The 18,560-nt window shown below is 30.4% G+C and overlaps 1 protein-coding gene and 1 long non-coding RNA gene across 2 annotated transcripts; one reads left to right on the top strand and one right to left on the bottom strand.

Annotated features, from left to right (window-relative positions):
- Positions 1 to 1,123: 1,123 nt before the first annotated feature.
- LOC139424960 (uncharacterized) lies at positions 1,124 to 10,659 on the top strand. The gene is made up of 2 exons (XR_011636106.1): positions 1,124 to 2,143; positions 10,522 to 10,659. It is a non-coding gene; the product is annotated as an uncharacterized lncRNA (long non-coding RNA).
- Positions 8,080 to 17,972, bottom strand: LOC139424807 (uncharacterized). Its single transcript, XM_071177309.1, has 4 exons — positions 17,816 to 17,972; positions 13,427 to 13,534; positions 10,848 to 10,977; positions 8,080 to 8,223 (listed from the first exon to the last, which is right to left on the bottom strand). Exons 2-4 carry the CDS (start codon positions 13,530 to 13,532, stop codon positions 8,106 to 8,108), a joined length of 354 nt encoding a protein of 117 aa, XP_071033410.1. The 5' UTR covers positions 13,533 to 13,534; positions 17,816 to 17,972; the 3' UTR covers positions 8,080 to 8,105.
- Positions 17,973 to 18,560: the final 588 nt, after the last annotated feature.

Below are 18,560 nucleotides of genomic sequence, written 5' to 3'. Positions count from 1 at the left end.
GTCACCGGAACCTTAAATGATTACGTTTCTTTTGGTGAAACCCTGGCTTTATAAACGAAATTTCATTAGTAGCTCTGAAGATACTGACAAAAAAATAAATACAGCTTTAAAAAAACCTGCTATTATAAGCGTTAAAAATAATAACGCAATACTTTTATTTTGGTTTTAATTATTTTATTTTTAACTGAAAGAATTATAATATTTATAATTTTCCATAAATGCAATTATTACTGGTCAAAAAACTCCCAACTCTCAAAACCTCAGTGATCATGCCATAGAACCCAGGGTTCGGCGAAACACTCGTAAAGACCGATGGTCCAAAAAATGTTTCATTAGTATTTGTAAATATACCAACAAAATAAATGCAATTTTTAAAAAAAACTGTCATTATAAACATTGAGAACAAAAACGCAATTTTTTTATCCTGGTATTAATTATTTTATTTTAAACTGAAAAGCTCAATGAGAAATACTTAAGGAATTTTTTATTTAGGCTCACTTTTTTAAACGTATTAAATACATAATTATTAAAAAATATATTTTTTGTTACTTTTCATTCATTGGCATTAAATAAATAATATCTTTTAAGTAACAGTAAGTAAATCATGGATTATTGATTGAATATAAATGCAATTTTTAATGGTTAAAAAAACTCCTAACTCTCAGAACCCTAGTGATCATGCCATGAAACCCCAGGATACCAAGGAACACCTTTAAAGACAGCTGGTCTATCATATGGGATGCATCTTAAGGGAATATATATGAGACATGGCACCGAATGGACAGAGAACTAAGCATAAAATTATTTAAAAGATAAAAAATAAAAAAAATTACTTCACAAATTAGATGCTCGAAAATTTTTGTTAATGCAAAAAATCGCTAATTAAAAAACTATATATCCTTTTAAAAAAACAAGGAGATTATTTCACAAGTGTGTTAACCTAATTAGCACAGTCCTTTTAAATTAGCAGAAGTCGGCAAAACATTATCGTCAGAGGACATTTTTTGCTCGCATCTCAGCTTGTTTTTTTTTCCACTTAAAAAACTAATTCGAAGGTTGAAGCTTTTAGGAAATTTTTAAACAGAATAAGAACAAGGTTCCTTTGATGGACTCTAAGTGGATGACTTCGCAATCTTTCAATTTCTGATTCTTCCTTTCTCGCCAAAATGTGTCGTTGAAAAAAGAACAAAAGGAACAAAAAGACATGCGGCTTGTAAAGTTCCATTCTATAAAGCCTCCCAAGTGCAAAACGCCACTTCCCTGTCTTTAAGTGAATTAAATGAAAGTGGATTTTCTGCTCAGACGATTTTCTCAGTCGAACATTCTTTCTTTTCATTCTGAACCCACCTTATACGTGGGTGGACAACCCCTTCTCTTCTCGCTCCTTTTTACAAGAATTTTATATCCCTTTTACGCCAATTTCCGCACTTCCTCTAACTTGGAACAAAAGAAAAGGTTTTAGAACCACTCGACAAGCCTATTTTTGAAGTGCTTCTTACCTTTTTTTCCTTTTTCAGTATTCTTTTGTTCTTTTCCTGGAACAAAGAAAGGAAGTTCCCTTAAAATCCGATCAAAAAAGAAAATTCCAGTTATTTCATTGATACGAATTTTCCTGTCCAAGTTTTATTTCATCGACGACGGACTTTCAGTCACCGGAAGCTTCTGTTGAAGTTCCGTTTCAAAAATTGCTGTTATCAATTAGATAGGCAACAAAGATTTCTTTTAGCTATTGTTGTTGATTCAACAAGAAAATGTTGACGCCTTTTAACAAGTCTTCATTCTAATTTAATAATGGTAGCTATTTAGAAAGCAAGAAACTTTTAATGAAATAATAATAATAAATAATTATCTAAAATAAATAAATGTAAATCAAGACTAGTTGCTGAAAATATTTTTTTAATGTTTAACTATTCATCAGAAATGAAAATAAATATTGAAAAAAAAATGGAGCACAAAATTTACTTCTCGTGTATATAAATTGGGTACTTGCTACTCGGGAAGAAGTAAAGTGAATATACTCAACCATGTGATTTAAATCAGACTTAATTGGATACCAGTAAGCGATTTTGCGTGTGTGTTTCGAACCTGATTGGCTTCTAAATCAACAAATGCAACGATTTACAGACGATGACGTCATTTGCAGGTATCCAATTATATTAATTATATACATTGCTTTGAATTAAAAAAGTATGTCAGCAATAAATATTTTCAAATAAAATTACTTCTTATAAGTGTGAAACTTTTAAAAATAAGATTGTACTAAGTCATAATTAATTGTCACAGTACGAAGCTATAAATTTTTCATCGTGTTGAACTATAGTATCAATTTAATTTCCTGTTTTATCAATATGCTATTATTCCACCGCTTAAGCTTGTTGTTGTTGTTAATTATCTCCAAAGGTCTGACGGCGTCAGACCAGATCCATAAATTCGTTGACGAGTAAAAAATCGGAAACAAGGTGAGGAGAAGTGTCAATTTCTTCCCGAAGAAGTCCCAAGCAGCTTAAAATATGTTCAGCTGAAGCCTGGTGTTGGTGGCATTTTGGGCAAAGAGGGTAGGATTTTAAACCCTGAGAAAAAGTAAGACACAAGTAGCATAAGCTTAAGGGACCATTGTTAAAAGCTAAGGGCAATTAAAGGTACTGTCAATTTGACGTCCAAGATGGTGTTTGTTCACAAGACGTGCATTTGTCAAATATGAGTGTTTCTTATCGAATTTAATTAACAAACTGTTCATAGCCAAAAAATTATCATTCCTTTTTAATGAGTCTTGGTGGCTCAGGGGATAGAGCTTTCGCCTACCAATAAAGTGAACAGGGTTCGAACCCCGACAATGTCTGGTTGATTCGAATTTTACACCCGGTTCTTGCCGACCACAATACTAATGTAAAATATCCTCAGTTGCTGATGGATCATGAGTTAGATTCCTCTTGCCATGAGGGTAACCGTGGAGGTTTTAATGGTTTTCCTCTCCATGTAATGCAAATGTGTGTTAGTTAAATCAAAAAGTACTCGCCGAAGACTAATTTGCCCCAATGCTTGATCCAGGGAATTATCTTCTGGATCGGGTTCAAAATTACAAGGCAACAGAGTTGAATATTAATAGTCGTAAACCCGAAAAATTAACTCAGCTGTTCAACGACGGTTATAAAGTAAAATAAAATCCTCTTTAATGAACGATTAAAAAAGAGATTGTTGTTGATTATTTGGCAAACTTTTCATGATTTCTCTAGGAATGACTGATTATTTTTTATGTGAGGAGCGTATATTATTTATCCGTATGATACCAACATGCTGTTACTTTTCACAGGTACTTTTGAAATGCATTCTTTATTAACGCATACCGAAAAAAGTATTTAATATATGTTATTCTAAATTAAAAAATAGCTGACAAATTGTGCATTTTTCTTTCATACCCAGTTCCCAAAAAGGGGTATGTTTTCAAATCTTTTTGAATTGTAAAAGGAATTTATATTTTTTGGTACTTTTCAATCTGAGTAAGGGGTATTTCCTTGCTCTAAAACTATAGTGAGACTGCCACAAATTTTGATCATATCCTTAAAAAATCCATCGTTGTTATCTAAATCTGTGAGAAAAAATTCGATAAAAAAAGCTTCAAATTTTATTTTATGACATTTCTGCTCATCAACAGAAGGGAAGGAGTGAATATAAAATAAAGTTTTGCCTAAACGTAGTCATGATAAGATTTTTTTTATGTTTTTAAAACAAATTGCTGCCATTTTTTAAAATCCAAAACTGTTAGTTCGTTACAGTGGAATTGCCCCATAGCACTGTAGTGTCACAACTGACAGAAAAAACGTCGCGAGTTCTACAAATTTATTTCAAAACTTAATACACAAATTCCTAAAAGGAAAAAAAGTAACTATCACTTTAACAACTCAGAAAAGATAAGGAAAAGGAACATCATAGATCGTGCTTTAATCGATCAAGTTATCAAGGCATAGCTCAAGAAAATTTTTTATAAAATCTGCTCCGAGCTCTGTTTTATTAAAATATGCTCGTTACGTAACAGTACGAAATCAGAAAGAGAAAACATGCATTAAATTAAGAAATTCAATTGGCTTATTAATTGTATGAAAATATATTATATGAAAAACTAATTATTACTTCTCATTTTTCTTAGTCACACTGGCGAAATAATTTTAGGTATTCGACTGGTTTCGACCCATTTTTTTTCTAGAAGAGGCTTACATAAAATTTTAATTTTATTTTTTTAAGCAAGGGTCTTAAAATTATAAACTTAAAGTAAAGTTTCAAAATTAATTATAAATTTTTCCTTTAATTCTAACAGCTCTACAAGAAATCGTAGATCATAAATTTCAAAATTTTTTCTTTTCTATATTAATAATGTGATTACCTGTGTTTTGAACTACACTCTAAAAAGGAAATTCCAAAAAAAAAATGAAATAGAACTAAATATATTGTTTAATATTGAAATTTTAAAGAAAAAGTCTAAATTTTCTTACTTAAAGCTTGATAAAAAGTAACAAATTCAAGCTTTAACCATAGCTTTTTGTTCAAAATTTCGCTACTATTATACAAAATCTATATACAAAATTATTTTTTATATGTATATATATATATCATGTGATGTGTGCTATCGTAAAGATTTCTCAAAATCAACGTTCTTCAGAAAATGCATTTAAAATGCAATGCAAGAAAATTCCAAGATCAAAAAAATGAATCATTGCGGAAATTTATTTCTGAAAAGGAAATTTTTATTTTAAAAAAATATAATTTACACAAATAAAAAAATTTTTAAATATACTTAAAGCACAACAAAAAAAAACATTTATTTCATTTTCGGGAGTTTACTTTTGGTTTTGGTTCCGTCTGTCAGCATGCGAAAAAACTACTATTACTTCATTTCTAAAAAATGGAGATCGAAAATTTAAAAGGCTTCTGAAAGCTATTGAACTAAAGTTTAATTATGAATAATAAACAAATCAATACTTCTAAGGGTGCTCATCCTTGAGTTCCCTTGTCCTCTGGATTGGGTTCAAAATTACAAGGCTTAGGAGTTGATCATTGGAAGTCGTAACCTCAAATTCAAATCGGCTGTTCAAAGGCAGTTATAGAATAAAATAAAATATGTTTAATAAAAAAAAAATCAAAGTTTTAGTCGAAATTGCCGATTATCACCCAATCGGATACTTAAACAAAAAAAAAAAAAATAAACGAAATATTCGAAGTTCAGTAAGGATGACGAAGAGTTGAGTAGAATAGAATCAAGATAAAAATATGCAAGAACAAGCAATTTCAGAATATAAATAGAATTCCTGAGAACAATGTAGTGTCTCCGGGCGGGCTGGCATCATCGTAGAAAAAGACAGGGCTTTCTGGGAAGAGGGGAGGGGAAAGTCTGCCGGATTCGCAAGGACCCGGACTTCCTATCTGAGAGTGACGTTCGGCGGTCGCGTGCCACAACAAAGAACACTGTCTCGGTCGGATGGTCAGGCACAGGGGAGCACCTTCCTCCTCCTCTCTGTCTATTAATAAGGGACGTGATTTTTGCCCCTTTACATTCACCGGACTTCTCTCCCCCTGTTTGATTGGGGGTGAGATCATCAAGTTCCATGCGCGATGAGTGGTGTAAAAATGATATTGTACCAGAATGCTGTAAAAAAGTGCATTCCTGGCATTTTGCACTTGATACTCTTCGGTGAGTTGGAATAGCACTCATAAATAACCACTGAGTATCACTTACTCGAACGCTTTTTGATAAATTCGAAATTCGATTAACTCTTCTAAAACTGCCTCAACGCATTTAGGTTTACATTTTGTTTTGTAGTTGAGTTGATATTAAAATTAGCTTAAAGTTCCTGTTTTTAAAATTAATAATAAATGTTTCTATGATTCAAGATTTATCTAAAATCTCCCAAAGACGAAATTAAGTTAAATTATTTAATTCAAATATTTTACTGTTTTTTCGAGTTTTTGAGGCAAAAATCTAATAATTATTGTCAACATTCATTTTATTTCAGAAACGATTTTTCTTTAAACTAATGCAAATTAAATTAATCTTATGTCATGAACCTTTTAATTTCGGTTTTATTTTATTTTTTAACCGTTGTAGAGCAGACCTTTCAATTCTGAGTTTACGACTATCAATGATCAACTCTTTAGCCTTGCTATTTTGAATCCAACCCAGAAGACAAATAATTATTGGATCAAGCATTGGAACAAACTAGTTTTCATAAGGAACTTGTTTTATTTTCCTTACATGGAAAGGAATACCACAGAAACTTCCCACGGTTAGCCTGGAGACGAACCAGGGTCATTTGATTGGGTGGCGAATGCTCAATCCCCTGGGACACCGCGGTTCTTTTTTTAATTATTTATTTCTTTATGACCGTTGTTGAACAGCCGACCCAGTTTCGTTTACGACTACTAATGCTCAACTCCATAGCCTTGTAATTTTGAACCAATCCAGAAGACAAGGAAACTCCTAGACCAGTACCCCCAGAGGCATGATTTGTTATGGGAACAGAAAACTTTGTGACTCGCCAGATTTAACGTGCATCAGTCACCGTTCGCTACACGAGGAGTCTTCTGCCAACGGGGATCGAACCTACGACTTCTAGGACATGGGCCCAGTGCCCTACCAACCAGGCTATCCCTAATTTACTTTTTATTATAAAGTTTTCATTAAAATTTAAAATATCTTTTTCCAACAAAACTAAAAGTTTCACAAATGAAGGAGCCAAAATTTCAAAATATTTATTTTCACAATTATTACGCATATCGCAATAAATGATGCATGAAGTTAAAGAAAAATATACCATGTTACTTTTCAGTTACATTTGTTTGATGTGGGTTCGACTATAGATTGTATTAATATCTTGTTCTTTGGTGAATTTTAAATTAAAATTTTTTCATTGTTTATTTTTGTTTAATAAATTTTATTGCTATATTTCATGTTTTATCCATATAGTAGAATAAAAATACTAAACAAAAAATATGAAATAAAAAATATAATAAAATAATACTTTTATTTCGTCAATCAGAAAATTTTAAGAAAAAGTAGCAATAAATAAAAAAGTTTAAAAAATGCCCTTTAAAGTAGACAAAAAAGAGGAATTGATTTCATTTTAGTCACACTTACAACAAAAAACGCGGGGTGCACCAACATGGTGATAAATTTCTCTCACCCAAAAATTACCCATACGTATTCCGAACTGCGATGTGCTTTACCCATATCATTTTAAATGGGACAAAATATATATATTATGTATATTCTCCTTAGTCCAATTGAAGTTTTTAAAATTTTTATTCCTTACTTTTCAAATTCCAGTACCATTTGGTAAACTCTAATAGCTAGAATTATGTGTTAGTAGTAAAAAGTACAACTTCATACAAAGTTCGTTGTTTTAACAGCAATTTTCAAACTAATAATGGTTAAGTTAACATGGTTTTTCGAAGCACAGTTGCTAAAGAATATATCAGCAGTTTAAGTGCCTTACACTTGAAACAAAACTATGATTTTAAACTATATATATCATCTAACTATATAGAATTATCTGGGCTTTAGACACCTCCTAGAAGAAAGAAATCCTCAGCATGAATCATTTTAATAATCCGACGTGATGAACATAAACTGGGCAGAGGATAAAAATTAAGAAAGATGTCATTAGATTCGGTCTACTAAAGGATCAAATTTCTTGTTTATGTTAACCCGTGCTGAGGCCCTCCGTTTTCTAGGAGGTATTGCTTTAGAACGGAAAACTAACTTAAATATTTTGGAAGTGAATAAACTTTTTTAAAATTACCCACTTGGCGACTTTTTTCTACCTTAAAGAAAATTATCAAAATCACTACCTTATTCTCAGTTTTTGAAAATTTTTATAAGCCCAGATAATGCAGCAATGCAGTAAGTTTTGAAATATTAAAAAGAAGGACCACAAATGTTTTTCATTTCCAGAAAACTTTGGCTTTTCTGAATATTGACGTTTTTTACCATTTTCAGAATAAGCATAGAGAGCGTTAGAATGTTATTAGCAAAAATGCGTCATTTCATATGTCTGATATTTTTTTCAAAGACATGTAAAGAAAGTACTATTTAATTCAAAACCATTTTTCAGTTTTTATTTAAGAGGAATTATCGTCATTTCTGAACATTGGTCAGGATCATTGTATGGGCAACAATCTGGGAACTCCCCGGGTCCTTTCTTTGTGTAGCCACAGGTAATTGATCCGACGCAGCTGAAAAAGAAAAATATATATATATGTATTTCCAAGTAATAGCATAACATAACCTACTTTAGGATATTTTACTAAAAGAAATTTTCTTATATCAAGAAGTGAACATATGGAGCGCGTGCCACAAAGTGGCATACGACAGATACTTCAAAAGTGTACGAGAAATATATATATGTAATTGTGTATAATACGAAAAAAACCACTTCCACTTCGAAATTTTTACTAGGAGTAACATTTAACTTTTAGCTTAATTAATAAACTGAGTTTAAAATATGCTTACTAAATACATAAACTTAGATAAAACAACAAAATGAATTATTTCAGAAAGAACTAAACTAATACAATTCCAACCTGGCAAGCAGACGACTTATAACAACACTTCTTTTTATGTTTATTTGTTGCTAAAAGTCGGTTTAACAGAAAATGCCATTTACTGGTTAAATTTAGTAGGAATAACAAAACTTGTGACGTAGGTTATAGTATATCCAATTACTTTTATTCGCTAACATATTATGAAGACATTACTTCGCACGATCTCTCTGGTCCCTCAGTGAAAGAACAAACTGTTCATTGTACATTAGGATTCGATGAATTTATTCTCAAAATGTGGGACCAGTGATATTCGATGAAATACGTATTTCGTAGGATCTCTCTGTTCCCACATTTCAAGAATAAACTCATCAAATCTCAATGCCTAATGAATTCGCGATCGCAACGAACTATAGGGGGCGTTGTCGTATGAGACGAATTCCTGCGATTTTCATATGAACAGTCATTCAGTTGCTCTGGGGATGTCTTTAATATAACGTGTAGCATTGTAACGTTCCTTCTTTATTGTGGCTTATTAAATTTAAAAAAGAAAAAGTTTGATATTCTTTCTTATGCAAGCGAAAACAAAATGGTATCTCCTTTTTTAGAGAAGAAACATCCAAAACACATGGGAGAAATATTTGTGAATAATCAGAAAAAAATATGTATCTTCTTATTAGAGTTAAAACCAAATGCCTGAGAAATAGTTTTACTAAATTTAATGATATAACATGAAAGGCCTATTTAAACTTTGCATTCCATAGTTTTAAGAATTATATTACTTCAAACATTAAAATAAGCAAAAAGTATACATAAGCTCATAATTTTATATCATTTAACTTTGCAAAAAAAGTTTTTTGACAACAATTTTTATCAAAAAATTTTAATTCTCAATAAAATTATTATTTAGAAACTAAAAAACGAAAAATGGAGAATGCTAACGAAGCAAACAAAAAAAAACAGTTCTAAAAATTCCACTCATTAAAATAAAAAACTTTCATGTTTTTTTCTTAAATTCATAATCGAACTTAGAAAATCGTCCTATAAAAAATTATCATCAAATAAGAAAGAAGAATTATTTACAATTAAAATTTTTTATTATGAAAATTATTACACTTACCTGCTTTATAAATCCGGGGTAATTTCAAAATTATCTGTTCCTCGCTTGATTACTTTAAGATGACATACCGCACAATAAAATGTTTTAATTGCAAGATCTCGATAGGAATTTCAAGTATGTAACTTAAAAACAGAACAGCAGAATTCTAGTTGAAATTTATCACTCTCAAAATTAAAAAATACTTACCAAGAAAAATATAAAAATTTATTAATAATCTACATAAATGATAATATTTCAAGTAACTCGGATGATTCTTTATTGTTTTTTTTCTAAATTAAATACATAGATTCAGAAATATATACTATTCTAAAACTATTACAGTTTTGCACGTACTGAAATCACATTTATTATCTATGACAATTCAAAAATATCTAGCATTAACTACATAAGTATAAATTTCAACTAACTTTTTATTACAAAGGGTGACAGCTTTATAGTATTTTATCTGAAATTGACAATAAACTGAAACGTTTTTTAAAATAATATTTATTCGATTTCGATTAGAAAAAAGTTACCAACCAAAAAGCAAGAATGTAATTCTATAGCTCAAAATCAAAGTATTGTGATTTAAAAAAAATTTTTTTTGAAGAATTACTAAGTACTACCACTGGCAAACTAAGAAATAGAAATTAATGAATCACAGTCTTACCCTTTAGTTACCACTGTTAGATGAGGCACAGATATCTCTTTTTCATATTTTTCGGATGATCAAATTGCTAGCAAAAATACATTTTGGGATTTTTTTATTATCAAAAACTGTCTAATAGTTACTTAAAGAATTTGATTTGTACTAAAACATATCAATATAAATTTATCAATAATTGTTTTTGTAAATTAAATAAATTTCAGTGATGAATTACTTTTTCTTTTAGATCTAAATAACTGCAAATTTGAAAAATTACTGTTTGGAAGTGAGCCTTGTTTAGAAGATTTTACCTATAAAGCAGAAAAAGACACTAGTGTTTCATACTGTATTTCATAACCACAAATTATTAAAATGCTGAATATGATATTTTCCACTTATTTTTGCCTTAAATACAAAATATTGAAAAAGTATGAATTATTTTTAATACAATTTCTGCATCAAAGAGTAAACTATTACCTTAATATAAAAAGTTAACCACCTCTGGTTTATATTCAGTTCAAATCATTTTGCTTGCAATAAAATAAAAATTGTTCTTAATTATTATATACTCACCGATTTATATGTATATTAGCATTTCCATTGCTTTTGTAAGGAGCGTGGCAGAAAGCTTGCCTGCAATCATTGGGGCTGTTGGCATATCCACCTGCTTCGATTTTTCCAAACTCTTCAGTTATGCAGTGACCTGAAAGTCAAATCGTCTGTAAGCGAGTTCTTCCCGAGAATACAACTTATCAAATTATACTGTTACAAATTTGTAAATGATTATATAACTTTGTTCACATATTCTTTTTTATATGGCTAAATATCTCAAACGGACATTAAATCATTAGGTTAATCAAAAAAATTGCTTAAAAAATTGCGTCACTCTAACTTAATTTAGGAAGTAAATAACGTTTCATGATATATGAATATCCTCATGAAACTGAAGCATAAGAGATAATACTTGATTCATTGGCTTAAGCAAATATGCAGATGGAAATGAAAGTCGGTAAATTTCAAGCTCTCAAAAATATGCGCACATTCTCAAGACTTTCCAGACGTGAATGAAGAAAAAAAAATTACATGAAATATAAAATGTAAAATTACCAACAAAAAATTGGAAAAACAGGTGTGAGAAACAAAACTGAAAAAACAGGTAGGTTAAACTAACCAGTGAAGGAACACTTAAGCTTCGCTTTCCTTTTAAAAAATCATATTAATTTAAAAATTCGTAATTTTAGCTAAATGACAGTATCAACATATTTGTTACTAATTGCAAATTATGTAAAAAAATTGCAGAAAACTAACAAAATATTGTTTTAAAGTTTTTGAGGTTCAAATAACAAGTAGTAAGAAGACCAAGTGAAGGAACAGCTCTTACCAGTGAAGAAACACAAAATTTCCCAGTAAAGGAACACTTAATTTTGGCTATTTTTTAATGCTCTTTATGAATTTATAAGTCATAGAAATATTTAAAAACAAGCCTATTCTTGAAATTATGACATATAAATACTTGGAAAATGTTAACTTTTTTTTGTAATCATGAATTGAAAATTAAAGTGTCAACATATTAACACATACTGTTCATTCACTGGGAAATCTATGCCCAGTAAAGGAACATGCCTGTTCCCTCACTGGTTAGAAGTTGTTTTTCGTATTTTTAACATACTTTTGATGCGGAACATCACTAAAGGTACAAGAAAATTAAAGTTTATCTTTTATTTTCATTAACTTAGAAAACAACCCAGTAAAGGAACACTTGTTCCTTCACTGGTTTTTCATCGTTTGGTGATCAGTGAATAAACACCCCCTTATCTCAGTACTTTATTATGCTATGATGCTTAAAAAAAATAAAACATAACTTCAATAACTATATTTTGAATTCTCTTTTTCACAGTGAGAAAAATAAAACTATTATATGCAATTAATTCCACTTCAAACATATAAATACAAACACTCGCCTTATAATTTTTTCAAAGAAACAAGGTGTTGCAGAGCTAATAACAAATTCAAAAAATTTTCCAGAGAAGTCTATTTGACCAGGTAATCCAAAACATTGCTAGATGACTTCCTATTGTTTGGCAGTAACCTATTGCTAACAATCAGTATAAAGAAAAACTTTCAAATTCTTATTTTTAATCAATATATATGAAATGTTCCTTCACTGGGCAGTGTTCCTTAACTGGTTGGTTTACCCTAGTCGAGATTGAAGCAAAAATAAAATGAAAAACAGAACATGAAAAACCGTTCCGAACGAAATGAACGAATCAGGGTAAAATGCATTTCCACTCTCTAATATGAGGAACTAATGTCGTTAATAAAGGATTAAGCTTTTATATGAATGGAGCAAGATTCTGGGTCATCAAGATTAGCTGATGTGGCTGGTGGGGAAATAATTTTGGCATTGTCGACAGTTAATTTATGCCCAAGATTCCAACTATGTGTAGCAACTGAAGATTTATCGTATTGTTGATAAAGGACGTAACTATCGTGTTCCAATTTTTAAATCTAAATTTTAAAGCGTGTCTTCTTTGTCTGATGAACCAAGGTCACGCTGGCAAGGTATGGGACAACAATCACAGCTAATTCCAAAACTGATGGGATCTGTGAAAGACTTAAATTTAATTTTGCTTACATGACTAAAAAAATTACTTTAAAACCAAAAATTGAAAGGATACTAGAAATTTTTTAACAAACTAAGGATAAAAACGATAAAGTAGCCAGTTCCCTTTAAAGATTCGAAGATGAGAGGCGTTCAGCAAAAGCTAAATCAGTTGATTACTGTTGCTTTTTGGTATTTTCAAATGTGAAAGTAAAACGTCTTTTGTTGAAAATTAAATTTCTATATTCGGATGTTAAAGTGCGTTAAAATTAACTAGTACTTCTGAATATTTCAGAAAATGACTTCAAGTTCAAAAATACCTGAAAATTTCGAAAAATACCCAAAAATTAAAACAAAAAATGTTCCAAAACCTGAAAGAAAATGCTCTACAAAACTAATTTAAAAAATGCTTCAAAAAATTTTTTTAAAAATGCGGAGAAAAAAAACCAAATGTTATCAAAATCTGAGCCATAGTGATTAGTATTCTTTTGTTCAATATTGTTTAAGTACATCTATATATATATTAGTGTTGCTGTTATAACATACATACCATCTTCAAACTTGACTTGTTTAGCTTGCGTGAATGCTCGCTCACTAGCACTATATACTGAAGAAATTAATCCAAGAAAAAACAGAATCATCCATTTAAGAAACATTTCTGAAACCATACACTATAATTAGTGATTCAGAATTTCCAAATATTAATTGCAGCACTAATTTATAATTAATTTGTAATTAATTTAAGAAAGCTAAAATAAAAACAATAGAAGATGAAATTAAAAAACGAAGATGGAGCTGGCTCGGACATATCCTTAGAAGGCCCAAAGAAAAAATTACATCTGTTGCGCTTACATGGGCTCCTGATGGTAAAAGAACAAGAGGAAGACCCAGACTTACCATCCAGCGCATGTTTTTGGGCGAATTAAAAGAATGTGGAATATCTGCCTGGGAGGAAGCAAGATCTATTATTGCTAGAGACAGGAGGCGTTGGAGGGATATGCTAGAGGCCTTAAGTGCCCAAAGGCACGTAGAGGATAAGTAAGTAAGTAAGTATAATTAATTTACAATTGTTTTTTTAATTAATTTATAATTAATTTACAATTGTTTTTTAATTAATTTATAATTAATTTACAACTGTTTTTTAATTAATTTATAATTAATTTATAATTTATTTGTCATTAATTTATAATTATTTTATAATTTATTTGTCATTAATTTATAATTGATTTATAATTCATGAATTCACTGTGAGAATTAGTGAATCAGTGCTTCTCAAAAAAAAAAATTTAACAAACGAAAAAGCGGAAAAGTATTATACTATTTGGTGCTTTAAAATTTCAGGGAACAATTCATCGACAAAATTAATGTAATACAATTCTGAAATGAGCATATATTCAGTATTGCGCATTTATCTGCTTATACAGGGTGTCTCAGTTAAGCGTTTCAGAACTTCTAAGAGGGGTAGGGGGTATCCTGACGACTCGAAATCATATAGCAATGTGGGGTCGGAAATGCTTTCCTGAAGCAGTGACGTACACAGAAGCACCATAAAGAAAAGAGACCCGTAAGTGAAAAATGGCCTCCTCAGTCACCCGACCTATCATGTCTTGATTTCTGGAGTCATATGAAAACACTACTTTATGACACCCCTGTTGATAATGCTGGTTGCAAGAATCGCAGTAGCTGCCTGCGAGATATGCCTGGAGTATTGCAGAATGTTCGAATGTCCTTGAACCGGAGATGTGAGGTGTACATTGTAGCCGGTGGCAGAAACTTCGAACACTTACTTTGACCCATGTACCATATAATTTTTTCAATGTATTATTATAGCGATTTTTCACTTACGGGTCTCTTTTCTTTATGGTGCTTCTGTGTACGTCACTGCTTCAGGAAAGCATTTCCGACCCCACATTACTAAAGGATTTCGAGTCGTCAGGATGCCCCTTACCCCTCTTAGAAGTTCTGAAACACTTAACTGAGACACCCTGTAGATGTTAAAAAAATCCTAGTCTTCGCTTAATTTAAGCAAAGGAGTTTTTTAGCTGTAACCAAATCAGCTCTTGTCAGTTAAAACAAATTTAAAAGTAAGTTTTTAAAATTCTAAACCGGATCATTACATAGATATAAGTTCTTAATGGTAAAACATTTAAAAGCTTTTTAAGTTATTTTCTTCACAGAATTTTCATTCGAATGAATCAAATCCTTTTCATTTCATTTTCTTATTTTATTACACTCGTTGAACCCAATTTAGGGTTTTCGACTACCAATGATCACCTCCGCAGCTTTGTAATTTTGAACCCAATCCAGAAGACAAGAAAACTCGTTGGAAAATTCATATCGATCAACCATCGGTGAGATTCAAACGCGTTCATCGCATTGGAAGGCGAACACTCTATCATTGAGCCACCTGTTGCTCATGCTGATTATGTTATGAAATTTAAAAAACGAAATTGTTGAATTCCAAGAGTAACAGAAGGGAAATCACACAAGTATTTTATGTTACTTCAGAGTACGATGCTCAATTAATTAGCATAAAATAATTAAAGAGCTTCATAATTAAATTGCAATTTAATTAAAAGTACTTGTAACAGGAGGGCAAATAAAATCTCACATTTTTGACATCCGCTGTTTTTTATGCTAAATTCCTTGATTTGGACCATCCTAAACTTTACCAGTAGATTTTTTTAAATTATCACATTTCAAGGTAAAATAAATTATTATAAGACTTTTAAAATTCCTATCCCCTTTTTTACATCCGAATAATGCATCATAACAGAGAGGACATGGAATGTAACAAAGGGGACGTCTTACAAATTTGACAAGAAGTTAAAGGGGAATATCAGTGTAGAGCGTGACACTTTGGTTATTAAAAGTTGGAGTTGGCAGCACTGCTATGATTGAAAAACATGCTACATCTTTGTAGTTATATTTGAAAGTTTTTATTTTACCAGACCCTGTTTAAGTGCATTGTTTGTTTCTCTTACAGTTTCAGTTATTTGGGCAACAAAATTAACTACCCAATTTTTTTCCTTGAACTTTATACACTTGCAAAACTATCTATAGCAACATCAAAAGAATCCCATTGTTTTAAATGGTGTACATTAAATATGTCGGGTCCCAAAGTCCTCCAAGCTTCCAAATCAAATCTAGAATCTCTTAAGGTACTCATCGAGGAGTTCCCTTGTCGTTTGGACTTCAAAATTACAAGGCTACGGAATTGAACACTGGTAGCCGCAAACTCAAGTTTCGGTCAGCTGTTCAACGATGGTTATAAAACTAAAAGTCAAATGAGCGATGGTCGCAAGTCGCTATATTTCGTAATTCTATGTAATTATTAGGCATACAACTGTGATTTTAATAGAAAATTCACATTATCGTCAATAACACATACACATCTCATATGGTGTTTTACCTACGCATGAAAGATGGATAGGTCCTAGTACAGCGTTGCCAATTTTTATGTTTGGATGTATCTGCTTTGATACTGCTTCCATCAAGGTGCAGATTTGACTTAGTGAACTTTTGAAAATTTTCTTTGACAATCATGCACTCTGCTCTACCAGAAGTCGGGTAAGAAAGTTTATCAGATGAGTAGAAATTTATTACAGGTTTTTGTTGTTTTGTTTCATCAGAAACTTTGTTATTAGGTTATTTCTTTTGTTTTGGTAGTAAGGTTACAGAGTATGCATAGAACAGTGCAACATTTTTTTGAAGATACAGGTAATGAACAGTTTGCTTTTTTTAAAAGGTTTCCCCAATGCCTAAGGAATAAAGAGAATATCCTTCCTGAATTTCTACAGTTTGTATCAGTGCCTTTTTATTTTTCCTTTGTCTTCCTTTTTCTCAATTTATCTATCTCCTGTTAAGGTTTTTTTTTTCAAAATACTTCTGTTGTCATAAATTTTCGTTTCATATTCTTTGTTATCTTCTTACAAATATCTTTTTTTTAACATTCCGGTTCTATATTCTCCTATTCTTTCAGCTGCTGTTTTCCCCATATTTATTACTCACTTTAAAAAACTTTTAACAATAAACTAAACACGCTATTAACTAAAACTGGAACAGCTTTGTATTAAAAGCGTGCTCTAATATAGGAGGAACTGGTTTAAACTAGTTGAATCGAGATGCATTAGCACTTGTTTACATTCCTAGGGTTTCTTTTTAATGGTCAACCTATCTATTTTGTATGACTGAGGGGACATTTAGTTTTATCCTCTCTGTTTCATACCCCTGTTATATGAGGAACTTTAAAATTTTTAATTTTTTTTCAAAAACATAACATGATTGTACTAATATACTTTATTGTAAAAACCAAATATTAAGTTAAAAAGTTTTTTTTGTAATGAATAAAATAAATTTGAAAGAATAATTGTAACAGAGGAGACAGTAAATATTTGAGATAATTTCGAACTTAAAAAATAGGAAGAAAAATTTTTGATGGTAATTAATCACTACACAATTAGACTCAGAAACAATTTATTTTGCAACATAAATCAAACTATATGTAAAATTCTAATATTTTTAATAACTTATTCTTCTTTAAAATATACAGTTTTTTTAGTAGAATAAGTCAAAATCATGAATGCTCTCTATTTATGATAAATTTTACTATAATCATGCATAACTCCAGAAGGAAAACTTTGAATTCACGAATTACAACAAATTTTCTTTAAAATGATACTAAATTCAAGGATATTGCTTAAAATTTAAAAATTCACTACTGGTTTCATTTAACATGGAATTCAACAATTAATAAAAAAATGCCAAATTTTAAACCTGAAATCTAAATTGGCGAATAAAAAAGGTCTCTTAAGGAGCAACAACAAATTATATTGGACAAATGCTGTTCTCAAGAAAGAAAATTTCTCTCATTAAGGACAGTTCAATATTAAAAGCTAATTTAATTTTAAAAAACTAAAGACAAAAGCAAACTTTTTACCTATTTTCGATGAAGTTTACAAACAGAGTTTTGCGCGAAGAATATAAAGATTATCCTCCAAACGCCACAAGTGCAAATAAGTTTTATCTTTTTCCCTATTTCTGCAGGATTTATATCTTCAACTAAAGCGTCGTAAAAATGTTTGTTCATAAAAAAAAATAGTCTGCACAAATAATACGAACTAATATGAAACCTCTTAGATCTGATCCATTTATCAAACAATTAAGTCCAATAAGAAATAACATAACACAGAGTGTAGACGCAATTGAAATGTTTCAAATAAAAATATAATTGAAATTTCTTCACTTATATTTTTATTAGTTCACTTTATTTCATATCATAATATCTTATATATCTCCAACTTTCATTGTAGAATCGAATCAAGTTTTCAGTTAAAGTTCAAATGTATAGTGTAATCAATTTAAAATTGTTAACAAAGAAATATCAGTTCACTATTATAATTTTCATTTGAGATCATTTGCAACTAGTTTTGAAACCTATATCTTTAGGATGGTTAAAAAAAACATAAATAGAAAACTATATGGTTTTTTTAAACCATTTACAACTAGCATAGTTCCAAAATAGTAAAAACAAAATTTAATTGGACATTGGAGATACTTTAGCAGCATTATAATGCTGCCATCTTTGAGTGAATCACAGTATCGTACTCAAATAGTTCAGGGTCACAAATTGAAGAGGACACTAGAAACTCTTCATGAGTTGAAGGAAACGGGGATGATAATGT

This window comes from Parasteatoda tepidariorum, chromosome 2 (genome assembly GCF_043381705.1).
Source record: "Parasteatoda tepidariorum isolate YZ-2023 chromosome 2, CAS_Ptep_4.0, whole genome shotgun sequence".
In the NCBI taxonomy this organism is placed as follows: domain Eukaryota; kingdom Metazoa; phylum Arthropoda; class Arachnida; order Araneae; family Theridiidae; genus Parasteatoda; species Parasteatoda tepidariorum.
Note: the sequence above shows the minus strand (reverse complement) of the source record. Positions and strands in the feature narration are given on the sequence as shown.

What these genes read in the sequence shown, in the direction of transcription:
- LOC139424807 (XM_071177309.1), bottom strand. Translation starts at nt 13,532, where the DNA reads ATGTTTCTTAAATGGATGATTCTGTTTTTTCTTGGATTAATTTCTTCA. An exon ending in ACAAGTCAAGTTTGAAGATG is followed by an intron (nt 10,978 to 13,426) that starts GTATGTATGTTA and finishes TTTGACTTTCAG; the next exon opens with GTCACTGCATAACTGAAGAG. An exon ending in GCTAATATACATATAAATCG is followed by an intron (nt 8,224 to 10,847) that starts GTGAGTATATAA and finishes TTTCTTTTTCAG; the next exon opens with CTGCGTCGGATCAATTACCT.